Source organism: Salarias fasciatus, chromosome 20, assembly GCF_902148845.1.
Source record: "Salarias fasciatus chromosome 20, fSalaFa1.1, whole genome shotgun sequence".
NCBI lineage: Eukaryota > Metazoa > Chordata > Actinopteri > Blenniiformes > Blenniidae > Salarias > Salarias fasciatus.
The window spans coordinates 20612456-20632991 of record NC_043764.1 but is presented as its reverse complement, the minus strand read 5'-3'; the positions used below and the strand labels follow the sequence as shown (position 1 = coordinate 20632991).

Sequence of the window (20536 nt, the reverse complement as noted above, 5' to 3'; positions counted from 1 at the left end):
TGCATAAAAATGCAGAGTGAGTGAAGTGAGGTTTGGGATGCATAATGCAACCTTAGAAAGTAATCGTTAGTCCATAGGGGACTAGTTGGAAATTCAATCCTCTGTTAAGTTTCTTGCCGTGGCCTCGGATAGAGACACAGCCAAGAAAAAGCCCCCATGAATTCCTCATTATGTTTAAATGTCCACATGACCCGCTGTGAAATTCGCAGCACTTTTAAAGCCTTTGCCCTATTGATGCTCATTCATGGTCACTTCACTCGGTTCTGGCGAGCTTTCTGCTCCTTGGCCCGGTGTTTGCTCAGCGCCGAGGCTTTGTGTGGCTGTTGTTGCGTTTCGTGTCGGATAACTCACCCGTCCAGCACGGACGTCGACAGCTCAGTGGAAGAAGGCCAGTGACCTTGTGACACATGTTGACAGACCTAAAGTGATGGACAGTATATAACCAGGAGGTTGGAATTATCTGCCAGATTTGCGTTGTCAGCTCTTTAAAGTAGAAAAAAAGACACTCAAAGCAGATTTCCCGACATCAGCCACAAGTGAAAATACATAAAAGGGGGAGATTCTTTGGCAAAACATATGGAAAACAAGAGGGCATCATTAGGGGAGGTTATGGAGGCCGGATTTAAAGTACACAAATAAGTAATTATGGATGGAAAGATGTAAAAACCTTGTTTCTGTCAAACTGAGATCGCTCACTGTTTGTAGCCCCGGAGGCGGGCACGTGGAATTTCCTCTGTGACAGCAGAGTTATTAAGACTGCTCCACGGTATTTCAAGTTTACAGGAAGAGCGCACAAGGTTGTGTGTGCTTTTGCTAGGTGTTGACACACTCGACGCACATATGCAAATGCTTCAATTTATAGCAAAAAAAGTTGGCTAATTAAGAAAGTCAGACCTCCAAACGCCTTTCAGTGTGACAGTGCGCTCACTGCCTCCCTGTTCGCCAGATGAGAGGGAGAAAAGAAGGAGATCTGTTTGGTTTTTAATGAGCCAGAGGGCTGGGGTTTGTCAGCGCATCTGCACTGTGGAGAAGTTTTTCAGTGAATAAGTCAAATATCAGTCTTCTCCCTCCAAGGTGGCGGCATTGTCAAAGCAGAGGGAGCGCTGCGTGCATTTGCGTTATAATTCATGAAACAGGGGTCTCAGTCATGGGAATGTTTTGCCGTGTGCTTCTCCGCCAAGGTATTTATACACCACCGCACGGAACTGATGCATCTCTTATGTTTAGTGCAGCTTTGAACAGTAAAATGTCTTTTTTGCAACAACTTCTTATTTTTTTGTTTCATTAAAGGTTTGTCACAATCTTTGTGAACTGCTTCAGCCTTGATGACTCATGAAAATGTGCGCTGACAGTCTTATTTCAGTGCAATCCCTTTTGATCTTTGTCTCTGCGGGAGGATTTTAACCTAGCGAGGTCTTTTTTTTTTTTCCCCACTGTGTTCCTCCTTTCTATTCTTTATGGGGGATTACCTCAATTAAAATTACAGGTCTACGGGATCAGCTCCTGCTGGGAGTTTTATTCTTTTTGTAGGCAGCCTCCTTTTTATAGCCTGAAAAGAGCGAGCATGTTCCAACAAGTGCCGGGATCTTTGTAAAGGGGTACTGGGCATGTCAGTCACCAGCAGTAGGCATAAGAGGCACTGAGAGGTCAGAATGCGTGACAGGCATTTCAACATTTTTTAAGTCCTCTTACCATCAGTCTGATAGTTAATTTAAAGTCAAACTGCTTTAGTTCACTGAATGGTCTTGGCTTTTAAAAACAGGGTGTAATCTTTTTGTGGCGGTTAAAGATAAACTTTCCTCCCCCTAATCCCTTTCTCTTGCTCTCTTTTCCTTCCCTGCTCTTGCTTTTCGCTCCACAGTACAATCAGAAGGAACAAAGGAGGGACCCACCTGCATGGACAAGAATCACGGCTGCGCTCACATCTGCAGGGAGACGCAGAAAGGTGGCATCTCCTGCGAGTGCCGACCTGGATTCCAGCTCACGCGCAACATGAAGGACTGCAAATGTAAGTCAGCTCAACCCTGGGCATAGTCCCCCCACTGGGACACACACACACACACACACACACACACACACACAGCACCAATACATCAGGAGGAAGGTTTATAGTCTCCTCCTGAAAAGGTGAGCCGGGTTGCAAACCAGACGATGATGGATAATTACACTAATTCCACAGATGCCGTCAAAGAGATCAGAAGTTGGCTACTGACGTTTATGTTGCATTACCAAGCTGTGACTAATCTTCCGAACGGTCCTCGTAAAGAAAAACATGTTTATCAAATGGGGAGCGATCATTTACACAACCAGGGCAGGCGTGGAGGTTACTCGAAGGGGACGGCTCTGACGGACAGCGCACACTTCCTGTTGCTGTGCAACAGAGATCATCCTGTCAGAGCCGGGGCCGGCGCTGATGGGGGATTTGTCTGTGTTTGGATAAGGATTGGAGAAGTGTTATTCTATAGTTTTTCTGTGACAGCCCAGGAAAAGGGCAAAAGGCGCTGGGATGGTAGGGTGCAGACAGGATGGCGGTGGAAGCCGCGGCCCGATCGGGCTCTGTCATCACAGGTGTGTTAAAAGCGCCGAGGTTAAAACTCCCCCACACCTGTGGGCTTATGAATTTATTTATACTTAAACCTGCACAAAAAAATGGTAATTTTCCTCATATTTATGACGACACACACCTTTTTCTTGTGCATTTAGAGAAATAAGATTGTTATGATGCATGAAATTGCTTTTACACTCTGAGTTTTAGTGAGTAGTTTCAACCACACTTTCAAAATGTGACCTCTCAGTTCCTCTGCAGCCTCAATATAATTCTGCAATCAGTAATATAAAAAGATTACATCTGAGCAGTAATGAATTAATATATCCAGGACAGTGGTTTATGTAATTAGCATAGATTTGGCACTTGAGGTGGTGAATATGTAAATCAGTGCGTGCCCTTCTGTGCATTATGTTACGCAGATAAGACCTTAATTTAAGCCCAGCTATACATAACCTTTAATAAGCAAGGAGAACAACACCTAAAGGTCACGTCGTTGTGCAGAGATTTAATTGCCATAAATTCTGTAACTCTGTATTTGAAACGGAGAGCTTCCCTTTGTAGTAATATGTCAGTGTGTTGTTTGGACTCTGTTGAGTTGTGTTTTTGTTTTCACCTTGAAAAATCTTTACTACATGTACAGTTGCCTCTTTGAAACATCCTGAACGACTGAAGTTGGTCTGAACCGAGCCCTCGGTGTGTACGTCTAGAGAACATATCGCCTTGGGAAAGAGAGCGTAAAGCCGAAAAAGTGTCACTTCAAACCGCTGCAGAAGTGTGAATACTAGGTGCTGTTGCTCGCCGTAAGATTTAAAAAAAAAAAAAAAAACTCGCAGCTGAATAGAATGTGATACAGAGACCTTTCACGTTGCAGCACATCTTAAAGTTAGCTGAGAAAACTTCTTTTTAGCCAGCTTTGGTAGATAGAAACATGAAGAATAAAATGAGCAGAGGTTTTTTTTTTTTTTTTGTCAACAGTTGGACCAAAAATTAAGTTTTTGGGGTATTTTCATCCAAATGAATCGACTTGGGCTCTCATGCAGTCATTTTTCCAGCGTCTTTTGTGTTTATGCTGCATTTTGGATTCAGTACAAATCGCACAGTTGATCGAATCAGCATGTTTATCTTAATTCAGCCTAATACATTTATGAACATTTCACTTGCATTTCATCATGTAGAAATAGAGGATATGGAGAGAGAAGTGTAGGAGGGAAATGCACAATGTGAATGAAATGCAGTAGTATCATATGAATTAATGTTGAGTGAGTCGAGAGGAGAATGTTTTTTAATGATATGAAGCTTTTACTCCACACAATTTAAAGCTAGTTACCTGCGCTATCCACCACCTGCATTGTCACACGATACTTATTTCAGCCTCTTGGGGTTTCATCTCAAAGTTGCAATAAAAGGATCAAAGCAGATGAATGTAACAGTGATTCACCCTGAAGCTGCTAAAGATGGATCAGTCCGCATCAAGGGTGGTTACTGTGCACACACGTAACTACCATCACCAAAGAAAGAGGTTTGACATGTTCAACAAAGTTCACTTTTTCACTTTGATTGTATGCTTCAGCATTAAGAGATGAGTTTTAGTTATTCAGTCGCTTCATTTATATTCTTGTCTCTTACCTGACCTTCTTGGGAAAAAAAAAAGGAAATTGAAGGATTTTCCTGCAAGCGCTGTTTGTGTTAACCATGTACCCTTCGATAGTGACGTGTAACTACGGTAACGGGGGCTGCCAGCACATCTGTGAGGAGACGGACCACGGCCCCAAGTGTTCCTGCCACATGAAGTTCGTCCTGCACAGCGATGGAAAGACTTGTGTAGGTGAGTCGTCTCACCTCAGTACGACTGCCAAAGGCAAGACATGATAGCTTTTCAAAGGGAAAACGTAGAAGAGCACTTGATTAGCTTGGCGCCCAATATCCCAACAGCTAGTTTTTAATTAATGCCTGATTATGAGGTTTGTGTGATAAAGTGCATGTCGAGAAACGGGCTCTGTAACAGTAACTGTGTCCTCAAGCCTTTTTTCTCATGATCTGTGACATACAAGGACAAAAGGCTACCGCTCACTGTGCTTACCTCTCTGCTACTGCTGCTCCAGTAACCTCTCAGCTCCCGCATCTGCTTTGGCTTCTCCTCCTCCACCTCCCCCTCCTCCCTCTGTTTTACTGGACACTGTGCCTTTGCCTCTGCTTTTCCTCAGTCATGTCAGACACACACCTTCTATTAGTCCTTGGGTCATTTCCTCCACTGCTTCCCATTGGGGATTAACTCACACACCTGACCTAACCTTCCACTCGCATTTATCAGTGTTTGCCTCAGTTGACTTAAGTTGAGTTAGAAAAAAAAAAATCATTCAGCTGCACAGGGATATTGAACCGTTCTGAAGGGCAGTTTTAAGTCCGATGGGAAGTACAAGAGCGGAAGAGCTGGATGTCTCGATAGATGTTAGCCATGCAGAAATGCAAAGATTTTTCATCAAGATTTGTAGCACATTGAAAGACAACTCGGCGTATGTGCCATTTCTGCTTTGCATCAACAGCCTGAATCCATTCAAACCAATTAAGCATGTACTTTGTTGCATTGGTGACCTTCGTAAGGGAGGCCTAAGTCGACTAAGACTTTCTTTCATGAGGTTAAACCCAGTAAAGGACGGTGCGCCTGCAGAGCGGACTGCTGGGGCGGTTGCTCGGTTTCAGTGGCTGTTAAGTTTGAGAACTGGGTTTGGGTAGTGGCTGATTAGCTCAGTGTTTCTGGATCCTCTTTATGACCGCAGCGCTGATGAGAGCCAGGCCCGTGTCAAGATCTGGTCACCCGGCCCGCCGTTAATGCTGCTACCCCATCGGCCAGAGGGATACCGCAAAGTTCACCGCAACCAAATTATATGTCTTCGTCGGCCTCGTTCGTGACGGAGTAAACGTACGTTCGACGTGCCAGATTAGAAAGCAGTCAGCCAGTTAAAATCTCTGACTTCCCCTGCAGAGGATGAGGTTACAGCAGTGTAGGTGAGGCTTCTCTGAGGTTGACGCGGGGGCACCCCGTCTCTCGGACTCCAAATTAGTTAATAGAGCCTCAATAAACCGACGGCTCTGCCAAATGAACCACGGACCAAAGAGTGACTGACAAGAGATCCAGTGGAACCCAGCTCCATGAGAACAAACCCAGACCTCTTCTATAAGAGAAAAGAGAAAAACCATGTATGCTGAAGTTGCTGCTTATATATAGCTGAAAAAGGGTGCACTGATGTTTCAGTCTGTGGTGCCAGGGTTAATACCATCACTTTCTCCCTTCATCCCTCTAGCTAAAACAAAAAGCAACACTTTATACTCTGTTTTGAAGAAAGAAATTAATGTATTTCTGTGCATAAAAGAAACGGCCTCTCTTGAAACCAACAAATCACATTTTGTTGCAATTGTGACTTTTAAAAAGGGCCTGCTGGGTTTGTTGTATTTCTTCGCGTGTCTGCATGACACACAGCAATAATTAATGTTCAGCCGACGCATTCGGAAATAGTAAATCATCTATAGAGTGTCGAGGGTATCCATAGAAACAGGACAAAGTGAAAATGCAATCTGTTTAGCTCCACTATCGATTGGAAACGTTTATGATTCATTCAGTCTCTCTATACCCCGTCCAAAAACAACACGGCACATGATTACAAAACAGCTTTTGCCTTGTCAGGGGCTTTGTTCTGTGGTGGGTGGGCTCTTTCAGTATGCTGTACCTTTACTCTTCGGTCCAAATTGTTGGGTGTTTCGTATGCATTTCTGCCACATTTTCGTTCATTCTGTGGGTATTTCTCCTACTCAGGTTGGTTTTGCATTTCGTTATGATGCACCATATACTTTTCAGTCTGTAAATGTTTCTACTTTATCCCTCTTGACTCAACTCTGCTGTTTACGCTGCTCGCTGGAGGGGGAGGGTGGTATTTGTGGCAACACCGACTGTCATATTCTCACAAATACGTACTCTTTTTCGTAGCACTTCCGACTGGAACTGTACTAAAAAGTCAGGTCTGTTTGTGGTCTGTGCATCTAGTAAGTTGAGATAACAGAAAACAGCAACCGTCATGTGGAAGCATTCATGCTGTTAGCACAGCAAATCATAAACACTCACAAATAGTAGTCAGATGCAGACATGCTTAGGAGTTCATTCATCTGAAGAGTTGGACACAGTGCACACACGCATGCACACGCACACACACTGAGAGAGAGAGAGTGAGAGATGCATTTTATAATACAAACTGAAAGCTATACAAACAACCACGCAAACACACAGTACATATCCTGCATGCATGCATCACATGCATGTAAACACAGGGAGTCTGCAGGCATATGCCCAGAACATAAACACGTTGCTCTCTTTTCGGGTGGTCTGTGCATTCATGCTGGTGTAGTCAGATGTATCTCACAGCGCCCCGTCCTCCGACTGCTGAGAATCATTGTTTGTGGATGCTGCACGTCCGGATTGGGGCATATTGGCGGAGCTGTGGCAGTCCTTGTGAACTGTGCATGCTCTGTGGTGGTACTGTGTGATCTACTGCAACTACAGCTGCTTTCTTCATCTGGTGCCTCTAAAGAGCCGACTGTAGATGCCCTTATAACCAGCTCCCCCTTTTTTTTTTTTTTTTTTTTTTTTTAATTTTTAAAGTATTATAATTTTGCCTATTTCAAATGTAAAACATCTATATCCATTTTAAATGATGCCCCCGATCCTTCAGTCTCGCCTCATCGGGGGCATAAATGCAATGGCCTGTATACTAAAATATGGGCCTGTAGCTGTGTGTGAAAAGCTAAATATTCCCTCAGAGTTGGGATTCGCTTGGCAACTTCGCTTGTACAATTAGTCGAGTTAAAAGCCTTCAATTAAAAGCAATAATTTGACATAAATTATACAGCAGCTGAAAACAGAACGACACTAATGCTTTCTCAAATACTCCTGAGTGACAGCGCATAATGCCTATGGCTGAGCCACTGTCAGAGTTGAGAGACTTGGCATAACGGCCTAACAACATCTATTCTGAAATGATCTGACCATTAAAGAGTCCGTAGAGTGCAAGAAACAAATGTGGCTGTCCCTGACTTTCAGCTCGCAGCACTAACCACCACTTGCTCTGTCTGTCAAGGTTCGCAGTGCTCATACTAACTAGCAAAAGCCTCCGCTCGCACGCAAACAACAAAACTGCCATTTGTCTGCACTGTGTGGAATATTTGCATGACTGCATGTTGCAAGGTAACACTTTTGCCTTGAGATGTCACCCCCTTTTCAGTTTAGACCAAGACCTGTCATTATCACTTTGTTGTCAGTATTTGGAAAGTAATTACTGCTGTTTGTTCAGTTGTTCACCACTGAGAGGCTGTCTTTTCTTTTTGCAACAGCATAATGTCATTCTGTCATGTCGTCATCACCTCCTGCAGGCATAAATGATCCTTAATGATTTGTTAAATGCAGGAGAAATAATACCTTATCAGCCAAGCTTTCCACCTTATTCCCTGCCCAGTGATGCCTTTCATGAATTGTAGTTATTTATTTCGGTAAACTGTAGTCTGAAAAAGTTGGCAGAGCTTTTTTGGGAAAATGTGTGTGCAAAACAACTTGTCATACTATAAATGAGATAATGTGATCACACCTCAGCTTTCTGTTACCGAGCATGAAGCGGACGACTAAAGAAGCGGCTTCAGATAAAATAAAATAGGGTAGTGCTGTTTTTTTGGGTTTTTTTTTTTTTGATGAAATGCTTTGAGATCAAGGACAAGTTTTGCTGTTTTTTATGGCATCGACACTGGAGCGGAACGACAAACGTGTGTCGAACATAAATGGAAGATGAAACCCGTCCGTTCGCTTCAGAGACCAATCCAACACAACTGGCCTGTTTAAAGTGTCCTCCCTGATATTCCTGCTTTTAGATGCTGAAGAATATGATTCACATGTTTTCATAAAACTGTGTTTCTAACAATGGAGATGATCTAAAACAAAACAGTACCTCATGTGGGATCACTGTTCCTGATGTTCATGATTCCATCGTTGCATTTTATGAGCTGCTGAAGAGTAAAAGCTGAACAGTTCTTGTGGTTCTGAGTCATGTCAAATGAGGCGTCAATGAACTGCTCTCGTTTGTTTCTGATTGAGTTCTTTCCGATCAGGAGGTCATGCCGTCCTCTTCTGGTTGTCCTGGTATTAATATGGACCAAGAAAAATCATCTGATTGTATCCGTAGATCAATCCCATGATGCTTTGTTCTCTGAAGTTGGAAGTTTATGACATCCAGCTTAACCTGGATCCAGTATTGAAAAGGGGATTTGTTGGCTCCAGAATAATCTTTTTTTTGCATCTATTTAAAACCAAAACATCATGGAAATATTCTTCCTATTCAGAATCTGATGAAGGAGAGAGTACTTCTGTCCATTTCTCAAAACAACATGTCTCAAAATTCAGGCAGTTGAGAACAATCTGATGTTCCGTTTACATGGACTCCGATTGGAACATTAAAAGGGCGTCGTGACCTCCTTACATCTGATCAGAATTTCAGTTCCAAGACTGAAGTTAGTTCCTAACTAAATAAATGCTTCCGTACCTCAGTACACATAAGTTTTAGTTCAGTGTGACTCTCAAGCTGCTCCTGTTTTTGTTAAAATTAGTTGCAACTCTGTGAAATTGTCAAGATGTTGAAGCACACATATGTACTCTTTTTGTATTCTTGGTATAAAATATAGGAAAATGTTAGCAAGTGGATAAGGCCTGTGTCAGGCTTTTGCAGGTAAAGTGAAAGTTTTTTTTCTGTACTTCAACAAGTGAGGATAGTGCAGTCGTTTTAAAAACTCAAAACATTTAAATAAAAAGCTGAATTTTTTTGCTTGTCTTCATGTGGATTTTTTTTTTTTTTTTTGCAATCAATTATGAAATGATTTGAAAAAGTGTATGATCGTTGTCATGTTAAAAGATTGGTTATCGTCCCTGATGTTCCAAGCTCTCTTCTTTAGGCTGCCTCTAGCAGAAGTTAATTGTGAGCACATTATACAATATATACAAAGTGTTTTTGGTGTGCCCATCATGGCTTTGTGTATTTTCCCCTGAAAATCTTTGGGAATCAGCGTGAACTGTCACAGAAAGAATCACGGGGCTGAGAATAAGGTGGACATAGACTAAAACACATGAAACTAGTTCTTCTCCGCTTTCACACTCGGATACTGTGTGGTTCAAGCGTACGGAGAACTAAAGTGGTGTTTTTTGCAATGTGTGCACGCGTGTTGTGTGTGTTTGTGTGTGTTTGTGTGTGCATGTAGGAGAGAGGAGTGTCCAGTCCCAGGCAGCCCCACAGCTGTTCCCTAATGGTAAATATGTGTTCTTCTGACTCCTCTCTCTGGGGGTCGGTGGGTGTGTTGGGTGGGGATGGGAGGGGTGGAGGAAGCTAAGCTAGCAGGCGCTGATCAGGCCCCTCCCCTCCCCACAGGGGCATCGTCCTTCTTGACCCTCGACCTCTGACTCCCCCACCACCTTCCTCTTTCTTCTGTGAATGCCCTCTCAATAACAACTGCTGCCCATGTCAAACCACACCTTTTGAAAACACAGCTGCAAACAGGGAGTCTCTTACCAGCGGTGTGAGGATTATACAGTGAGAAAGAGACACATGGACACCGTGTCTTTGGTAGTTTCAGTCATTTATAAATTGATGGATTGCAATGGAAATACTCCAGTGAATATAGGACGTATCAGCACTCCAACATTCTGGCTTGTCTGTACTTAAGAGAATACAGATACAAAAACTGCAACTTTTTTTTAATGTTGGATTTTTTGCTATCAGAATCTTTAAAAACTAGTGGATCTGGATCATTTTCACTTTTTTTTTGTCTCGTTTTGATGCAATGTTCATCAATTCCTCAAATGTTTCCAGAATTGTGAACCTCTCCTAACTTTTTCTTAAAAAAACGCCCAGCCGTTCTTGGATATGGTTTTAAAACTAAATCAGTGTTACTGACAGCTTACCAGCTGAGCATGTTTTTAGTGAAACTTTATGTAAATTCTGAACATGTTTAAAAACATCTGGGATGGTTCATTCTCACCTGTTGTGTCTCACTGGGAAGCAGGTCTTATGAAGTACGGCACGATTTGAATACAGGGTTTTGTTTTTTTTTTTTGTTTTTTTTAACAGAATGACCCCATAACTTCCTAATCTTTACTTTTCAAAAAGATTCGGCTTCTCTGGGATGTTTTTTTTTATACCCAATTGATTTCACTATCAACTTGCCAGTGTCCCAGTCGTTCTGTTGTAGTTTGGTGGGTGTGTATTAGCCTGCATTCAGGGCTTCTGCCACAACATATTTTGAGCCATATTTGAAACTGAAATGGTTTCAGTGTGATAGATTTTTTTTTACATGGAAAAAGATACATTTCAAAATTAGAATTTTTATTTTTTAGCTTCATTAGACATAAACTGAGCTTTTTTTTCAGATGTTTAGATGCTTTCTTTAAACATTAGAAATAATTTTAACTTATGTTTCATGAAAATCAAAAAGTAAGCAAAATATTGAAATATTTTGCACCATTAGATGTTTTACTGTGTTATAAATATCGAAATAACTGACAAAAAAAACGGAACTTTTTAATGACATTCCCATTTGAGGTGCAGCTGTGCAGGGTTTAAATGTTGTTCTTAGCTTTTGTTTCTGTACTTCCTTTACACACTTTTCATTCCCATCTGGGGTTGTTTTTGGTTGAACCTTATTGTCAGATGCAATAGAAACCCTTCTTTTCACTCCGGTAATCTATTGAATCGGGATGCACTGGCACAAGCGCTGCAGGGCTTCGCCAGGAGTTTGAAACATGACCAGTTTGCTTTCGGGAAGCGAACCAAAGACTTTATTATTTGTGTTTTGATATGACTGAAATGAGTGAAATTAAGCTTGCACCGTTTCAAACACTCGGACGCTGTGTTCCCGGACTCGTCGTCATGGCCTATTAACTCTTTTCAGGGAGCCAATAAAGCGCACGTGATTCAGACAAAAGATGAAACACAGGGTCTCCCTTCTTCTTTTTTTTCCCCCTCACACGTGTCCTCGCGTGTCCAGAAAACGCTGAAGATAATCAACCGAAGAGATTTCTTCTCCAGTTTTGTGGCCGGACGGCATTTGTTTCACTACATTTGCAGTGAGGAGAGCGACGGAGCACATGTGGAGGGAAATGAGAGAAGCTGAAACTTGATGATATCGCTAATGCGAGCCAGCGAAAATTTCAGGATGAGCTGCGTTTTAATAGAAATGGCAAAGATACCAGGAAAAATGCACTCATAAATCTGTGAAGACATATCAAACCTTGATACATCAAAGAGATTTACGATTTAATTATACCATGTGGGGCGAGGTTTGATCTCAGAGGAGTAGCCCATTCAAGGTAAGAAGTCGAACAATGGCGTTTTTAGTCACTACTGTATACGTGCACACCACATACTAAAATATTACAGTGTGACCTATTTCAAGAATTTGTGTCCTAGTTTCCTCTTCTTTTTCTTTCCTCTTCTTCATCTCAGAAATAGAAATAAAAGGAGCACAGGAGATATATTTTGCATATTTGTTTTCTGTGCTACTGTACCGCACCTAAAGCAGCTTTACAGCCGTACCTGGAGAAGATGTTATCGACTCATAATATAACTTTATTATTGTGCGGCCTGCACTATTAAGTGAACATTCACCTCTGAGGCTCAGTTTGGTTTTAATCCAATAACTTTTGCTCTTTCTGTGGGAGTTTATTCTGGCTGTATGTTTGCTGTTTGGTCAAGAAAATCCAAACATCCATCCGTCATCTTCTTTAACCGCTTCATCCAGATGCTGGTCGTCGGGGGCTGGAGAGAATCCCAACCAACACCGGGTGCGAAGCAGGGTATATAGTGGACAGATCTCCATTGGAGAGTTAACACAATCCTATACGCTCATGCCCATGCATCCCTGGGGGAACTTTAGAGTCACCAATTTCCCTAAAAAGCTCTTCAATGATTTCATTTGAATTGCACAGGGTTATAAACTACTATTCTGGTCTGTCTTGAAATCTAAAGAAAACAGAGTCGTCAAAAGATTAACTCAGATTCAAGCTGCTCACTGGCTCGAACCAGGTTGTAAAGTTTGGCTAATGGAGTGCTGGGTAATTCAACCTGCTCAAACTGAAGTGTGGATTGCTGAGAAGATTGGCCTAAACAGGAGTGCCAGGATATAAACTGCACTTTGGGAAACCTTGGCAGCTCAGATACCAACACAAAGAATGAAAACAGGAGCCAAATGAGTCTTTCAGAACACAGAGCGAAGGGAGGAAAAAGTGCAAGCGGAGTAAGTGTTTCAAAAAGGTTAAGTTTTTATGATGTGGGTTAAAGAAAACATCCCATAAATCTTTAGTAGGCACAAGCCAGCCACTTCCTGCTCCATGCCTAACTCCTCACTTTTGTGTCCAGGCTCCCCAGATAAATCAGTTCCTTTATCCAACTCTGCAACAATGAGGAAGGAAACGTATATTTTTAAGACCACAGCAGGTCAAGTAGCAATGATAGAAGTGCTGCACCAGCGCGCTGCCAGAACCCAAACACCCATCAGACGTCGTTTACACCCTTTTATCTGACTGATGATCATGGGTGGCTGGATCTGATCCCGGCTGGTTATGAGTAAAGGGAGGGACACTGCAGACGCAGTGCTGGTCCATCACCAGGTAAACACACACTTCAGGCACTTTAAACACCAGTTAACCTTGTCCGCATGTTTTTGGACTGTGGGAGGAAACCGGTGCACATGTAGAAAACCCACTTTCACACAGGGAGAACATGCAAATTGGGAATTTACTGTAACTTCCCACTTTGTCGGTTTTTTTGACATAGGTCATCAAATCTCAGTGCAAAACTCTCAGTCCGTCTTGTGCCTTCTGTGGAAAATCACTTCTTGGTGTATTTTAAATGTCTGATGACAAGCGGCTTGTCAACAGTCCTGATGTAAATCTAGAAGTGCTGCAGCTTGAAATCCTGCGGCCTCTGTTAAAAGATTCCGTTCACCGTCTGACCCTCTCCATATGAAACCCATACGCCGAAGTCTCAGGCTCAGCGTTAGACCAAACACCCTGCGCGTCACCCTGCAGAGAGCATTTACAAAAAGTCGGCCCACCATTACAGTAATTGCGTGTCCCAACCCGGTGCGCTGCACAGGAGGTGGCTGGTGCACATCCAAAACACACAAACCCACACACACACACATACCGGGGCATGCGTCTCGGCGCTTTCTTCACGAAACCATAATGTCAGAAATGTTTCTTTGCTCTCTTAACACATGATCATTACCGTTTGGTGAGATGACTGTCTGACTAAGCGTTTTGGAGGCATGTCCCAGCACTGCCTTATCGGCCCGTCTGCCAACTGTCTCCGCTCACACTTTGCAATTATGTGAACCCGCAGCGCCTCAGTCTCCAGTCTGGGCTGGGGCGAGGCATTGCGCTCATTTGTGAGCTTTCAGCCAGACAAAATAAGGTAAACACCTCACCAGAAATCCCGAGGAGTTAATATTTAATAATTTTGGCATTGTTGTCTGAGTCAACAAGTTTTTTTTTTTTTTTTTTTTTCTCTTATCTTCTATAAAATAGTGATGATTATTGAGCCTGAATATCGCCTGCAAACATTTTGGTTATACCTATGAAGCATTTGCTATTATTCAGATTTGTTATGTATATTAGTGACAATTTCTGGTTGATTACAGGAACTACAGCTGCAGCTGCAGTTGTAGGTTCGGTAACATCAAACAATCTGTTTTGCTTATACATAAATTCTCAACTGACGTACACTCTTTGGCCCACCCAACGTCCAACCATGGGCATCAGATCCACAGGAGAGGAAAACGCTTCGGGGTGCCGGCCTCGACTTTCAACTCAAGCAGATCACAAACAAAGTGAATGAAAAATAGGTTTAGAAATAAGTGATATTAGTCGTGCTGAGTGAAACATCTCCAGCAAAGTGTCACCAAAAACACAAAGCCCGGAAACGCGGGCTCACCTTTGCAGGTCTTGCGGTCCGGCTGCAGAGAGAGCGACCGGTGTGAGGCCGGTAATGCCTCATAAATCGTCTCATCTTGTTAGCTTTACCCTGCAAATTACCCAACCTGCAAAGGGCTGTCCTCCAAAGATTATCAAGGCCGCATCATTCAGAGGATTCAGGCCGTGAACCGAGACTCTGCAGCTCTATCACCTTTTTCACGTCTCACAAAGGTGACAAGTAATTAGATCAGTAACATTTTGGTGATTACTAACTCCATTTGGAATCCCTCATCATTTCCATAAGTAGTGAACAACATGTTTTTATTTAACTTTAGTTTTCTTCCCAACATTACTGGTCAGCCTGTTGAACAGGACTTAACATGAGGAAGTGTTGTGTTTTATGCATTATCAAGATTTCTCTCTTTTCTGTCATGGAGTTTATATTTAGTGGCCTTCATCATGGAGATTTCAGTACTTGCTTAGCTTTTGTTCAGCGTCTACTGGACAGTCTACAAATCAGGTATAAAGCAACATCGTACCACTGAAAGCACCCGCATTGCTTTGATATCGGAGATTTTACAAGGTTTCAATGATTGCTGCTTCTGGCTGTGCAGTTTTACTTTCAGGTGTGGAGGACTAACTGGTCCGTCAAAGAGTTCCTCATTATGTATTAAAAAAAAATGAGAGAAAGGAAAAAGTGCAGCTGCAGTCCCAGTTTAATGTCATGTGCGAGCGGCGCTCCTCCTGCCAGTGTGAAGTCGCGTCGCGGACTGAGCCAGCTGCGCTGGCTCCTTTTCAGAGGAGCTGCCAGCCAGTTTCCTGCAGCCCATTAGAGAGACGTGATGAGCTGTGGAGATGACCACTCGCCTCACGGCAATTTAAAGCCACTGTTTCCGATCACAAAAATACTTCGGTTTGTACACTTTGTTCCCAACTATGTGAACGTGTGAGGGTTTTTTGTTTGTTCTTTTGCGTATAAATCTGGTAACCCGTGAGGCCCCCCTGGTCTCTGATCTGAGGGCGAATGTCTCCAGATTTCACTGCTGCTTAAAATGAAAGTATCTGTGGAATTTGTCACTGTCCCAGAAACACAGCTCAGCCGTCCTGTCTTGACTGACTACCTGCCTCTTTCAAATCAGTAAAGCCAAAACAAGGGCCAGGGAGCTGAAATTGCTTTATTTTTTTTCCTTCAACTTCAAAATGCCTGGAAGGTTTTGTAAAAACCAAGAAAAAGTGTTTTGTTCATATTTGTCTGGAAGTGAAAGCTGTACCTTGATGATGGAGACGAGACAGATGTCGGCAGTCGTTACAAGGACTTTTCACCTCGACCAAAGATAAACAAACAAGCGCACAAACACACACTTTTCCCGCAAATTTACACACAGAAAATATGAAATCCCATGTTTGGCTGTGTTAACTCTCCACATTTCTGAACAACTCTTTCCTGTTTTTTCATCTTTATTTCCTCTTTATCACTGAGCGTTGCAGAAACGATCTGTGAATGTGAAGACCCTTTCTCTCACTGTGATACCTGCGTGCATGTGTGGGGGAATAAGTGTTTTGTTTTCTGTGGGAAATGTCTGACTGAGTGCTCGTTTCACTGCAGAGACCTGTGCAGTGAACAATGGCGGCTGTGATAGCACGTGTCACGACTCGGTGACGGGAGTCCGATGCAGCTGTCCCGTTGGCTTCACTCTGCAGCCGGACCGCAAGACCTGCAAAGGTGAGCCCGCCCGTCGCCCGCGGTTCCCGGCAGCGTTCGGGCTGCACCTGTCCAGCTGTCACCGAATGAATCTCCCGCTTGTCGCTCCGCCAGGCGCGCCGGAGCCTCGCTCCGGCTCCACCTGGAGCCCGCAGGAATTACCGTACAGCTATTCACGCTCACGCCCAGTTAGCACCTCTCCAGCCCCGCCAGTTAGATTTCCCCCTCATTAACGACTCTCGCAAGGCCTGCAACGGTGTGTGTATCCATGTCACCCATCGCACACTATTACCTCCTTTGCAGTGACACGTTTTGAGCAATATTTTGTCATGGCATCGATTTTTCTGACAGTTTTTCCACCGGAACACCGTCATCCTGCTCCCTGGATGTCTGCACAGCATCCTTAGCTCAGGCGACCTGCACATTCTAGCAGCTTTTTTTACTTATCCTACATGCAATGAATCATTTTAAAGCCCTGTGTACAATTTTATTATCAGATACATCTTTTTTGGCATTTCTTACAGGGATAGAAAGAACGGGGCTATGCTTGACCAGGGAAGTTCAGATCGGACTTCACATTCTTTCTATGGTTCTTTTTTAAATGATGCTAAATGCCGAAGAAGTAGATTGGCTTATATTAGTTGAGTTTGAGAGAAAACGCGAGGAAAATAAACCCAGGCTGCACTGGCAAAAGAAGACAGGAGCTCGCTTCAGGCCAGGCACTTATGAGGATCGGAGACAAAGAAGGAGCAAGGAACGGATTATTTAATTCCATCTCTCATGCATTTATTTCAACCAGATGATGATGACTCCCCCAAGAGACAGACGCCTCATTTACGATGATGATTCAGAATTAATCAGGGCTGCTGCCAAACTTGTCAAGGCAGGGCACAGTCATCTAAAAGCAGGCAGGAACACACGGCGTATCGATTGAGTATTGGCCGCAGAACGAAAGAGCCGGGTAATCGGAAGGAGATGGACAGCAGTGATTTAAAGGCTTTACCGCCTCAAGGCCTCCCTGTGTGGAGCTGCAGCCCATTAAAAACACACGCAAATACATTTTTAGTCCATCTCAAGGCCAGTAAATAATTCCCTGCCGCTCATTTCAAGTTTTTGGTCTTTTAATCTTACCCAACAGACATTTTTTTCCTATTCTTCACCAAAAGCCTAATTACCTCTGTCCAGATATCTTCACTTCTCTGTGATGACTTGACGAGCTGTCACAATCAATATTTTCATCCTGGAAACAAAATGTTTCACAGTGATGAGACCACCAAGAATGACTTGACTCTGTGTACTTCTGTAAATCCCTCATAAGCACTTGCTAAATCCTTCGCTAAATGTCTGCAAGATGTGCTATGATATGATACAGAAGGCACATTTATTATTACACTCAGTCTGTTTTCACTTGCATGTGACAAAAAAAGTCACGTTCTGCAGGTTGAGGCATCATTTTCTCCGCTCCTCAGTTGCCATAAGTGATTTGCTGTATCCACTCCTCATTAACATTTTGTATTCGCAGACATTGACGAGTGCCGTCTGAACAACGGGGGGTGTGATCATGTGTGTCGAAACACAGTGGGGAGCTTCGAGTGCAGCTGCAAGAAGGGCTACAAGCTGCTAACCAACGAGCGAACCTGCCAAGGTACGTGTCTCAAATCTTTATCTTTCTGCGTCGTTTATACTTTGGAATATACATTAAGAATGAACTGACTGTTTTATCCAACAGATATATCTGCAACCACACACACTTCACGCTTCAGCTCTACTGGATCTATAGCAGGAAACAAAAAAAAACCAAAAAACAAAATGACCCACACACAGGGAGAACATGCATATCCACTGCATAGAGGCTTGTTAATTGAAATGGTTTATTCCAAATGCAACAGGATGGGAGTGTTAAACCAGCTGGATCCAGCTTCCAGTGCTTTCCAGCTTGTGGTGAAGCCAAACCAGGCCTCTCTGGCCGGTTTGCTGGTTATATTCGGTGGCAGCCATCGCTCAGCTAGAGGTGTCGGGGAGCGAGCTGCAGAACAAATAGGAGTTTGCCAAGTTCCGAACACAGGTGTGGCAAATTAAAGTCGCACTTCAATAAGACTGGTGCTTGGATGAATGATACCACGACAGAAAAAAAAAAAAAACTCTGCTGAGAGAAGACAGACAGGCTCGAACTGCAGAGCTGCGTCAGCCTCTCTCTAAGTGGAAAAACAGATGACATGCTTCTTTTTTTTTTTTTTTTTTTTTTTTTCAAATTCACTCCCTTCACTTTATTGATGTGGTCAATCAATATTCAGTCTGGTACACATCACCGTCATGCAACGAGCTGCTGCACTGAATCACACCGCTCGGTACGCAGTCGGCAAACATCATATGTGCCCAATGAAAACATTGACTGTGTCACCGTGCTCTGCTGCCACTTTCTTCTCTCTCCAAATTTATTTTTGATGGGATGCCTTTCTTTCATTATTTAGAGCCAAACAATGCAAAGTTTATTTTGCGAAACTAATGCAGATAACTGGGAGAATGCAGGCTGTGCATGTGGGAACGTAAATGGCTGCTTGTTTTCCGTGGCACCGTGCCTTAACCAACTCAGCCATGTGCTGTTTGGGTGCACACTCAACTTTGGAACAGCGTTGTCCTTGTTTGGTGCTGTGTGTTTTGTCTAGAGTGAAGGGTCGTGATAAAGCTCGCCTCCTGTCGAGTGAGGCGTTTCCAGGCTCTCACACAGTCACCTGCTCGCCTCTTATCCTCTCCTCTCATTCATAACATATTTATCTTCACACTTTGGTAGAGAGCAGGGCAAAATAACACTGAAGTGCCTCTTAGGAAAGATTCAACTTCCTCTTAAATATTTTTACCCTTATTGCTTTAGCTGCCTCTGTCATTCCCATGTGTTTTATATTTAATATTGGTCTGTATACCTTTCACCTGCTCTTTCAGTGCAGTAACACTTCTTTTAACTTATCGTCTGCACCGCATATTGCATTGTGACTTTTCGGTGTGTGTGTTTTCTTCCAGCTTTTGAAATTGGGAGAATAGATCAACATGGCTATTTGCTATCTCTCTACTCAACTGGCAGCTTTGTATAAGTTGTACAAGAAACAAAAACAGCTCCATTTAGTCCATATTTAGTCCAATGCAGCATGGATTAGCTAGTATGATATAATACGAGTATAGAAAGGCATATTGCACATGGTGGTTATGGCGAGAACACTGCGGACTCATATCAAGGCCAGGCCTTTCTGTGTGGAGTTTGCATGATCTCTCTGTGCCTGCATGGTTTTTTTCCTGTTGCTCTGGTGTCCTCTCACAGTTGAAAAGCTTGCCGGTTTCTGGATCGCTGGGTGTGTGAATTTGCACGGTTGTCTGTCTGTTTTCCCGTGATGGATTGGTGTACTTCAGTCAGCTGGGGTCGGCTCCAGCACCGCAGGATTCTTAACTGGATGAAGTGGAAGAGAGGATGCATGGATACCATATTGGGGTTTTTGTCATGGCAATTTCAAAAAGGTTGAGAAAATGTATTAAATTAAAAAAAAAAAAAAAAAAATCGCAAATCTGTATTTGAGCAGAGATTATATATTAAGTGAGTAATTGGGATATTTTCAATTGCATACATTTTTTAAGAATTCTTTAAAAATTAATTTTGAGTAGAAAAGCTGCACAGAGACAATTCAGCCCTGATAAAGTAGGCCGGTAGACCGTTTTGCAACACATTAGGTTAATTGGCTGCAGTTTAGTAATATGACCGGGAATTAAATGAAGCATTTTACAGAGGCAAAGCCTTTTAAAAAGTAAAGATGGGTGGAGGTTAACCAATCTGTAAAGAGTTACTAAATTACTAAAATCTGGACAAATCGTTGCGCACACATCATAACTGCTAATTCAGATGGTGCTGTGATGTGTTAAACTGTTTAATGGTTGTTTATGTGCATTGTCTTTAGAGTTGTCCGCGTCTTGCCAGATGCAATTATTGTTGCAATCAATGATTTTATCATTTAGAATCTGAGTTTGCAAAACCCCTTAATAGCTGCAGAATAAACTTTGCTGAGTGTTTCTGTAAATTTTCTTCGTGTGACATTTAGTCATTGCTGTAATTGACTAAATATCCAACCAAATTCCTGTCGTGTATCACACTTTTTTGATTAACTCCAGATGTGAAAGATGAAGAAGATCAGATGTATTTGGGGTAAATTTACAGCCCCGATTGTGGCAGTGGCTGCTGGGTTGTGTGTGGAAGTGCTCTGAGGTATCGGTTACTCTTAAATAGACGTTTGCTGTCTTCGCAGTGTGCTGA

General features: G+C 42.9%; 1 protein-coding gene across 3 annotated transcripts in view; it reads left to right on the top strand.

Annotated features, from left to right (window-relative positions):
• The window catches only part of scube3 (signal peptide, CUB domain, EGF-like 3), an 83495-nt gene that overhangs the window by 48346 nt on the left and 14613 nt on the right, over positions 1–20536 (top strand). For 2 of the 3 annotated variants that reach the window (XM_030118181.1, XM_030118180.1), the window contains exons 5-9: positions 1862–2008; positions 4257–4373; positions 9833–9880; positions 16147–16263; positions 17765–17887. In XM_030118181.1, coding sequence (XP_029974041.1) covers positions 1862–2008; positions 4257–4373; positions 9833–9880; positions 16147–16263; positions 17765–17887 — 552 coding nt within the window. The remainder of the gene's footprint in view (positions 1–1861; positions 2009–4256; positions 4374–9832; positions 9881–16146; positions 16264–17764; positions 17888–20536) is intronic. The other variant, XM_030118182.1, reaches the window with a different exon arrangement.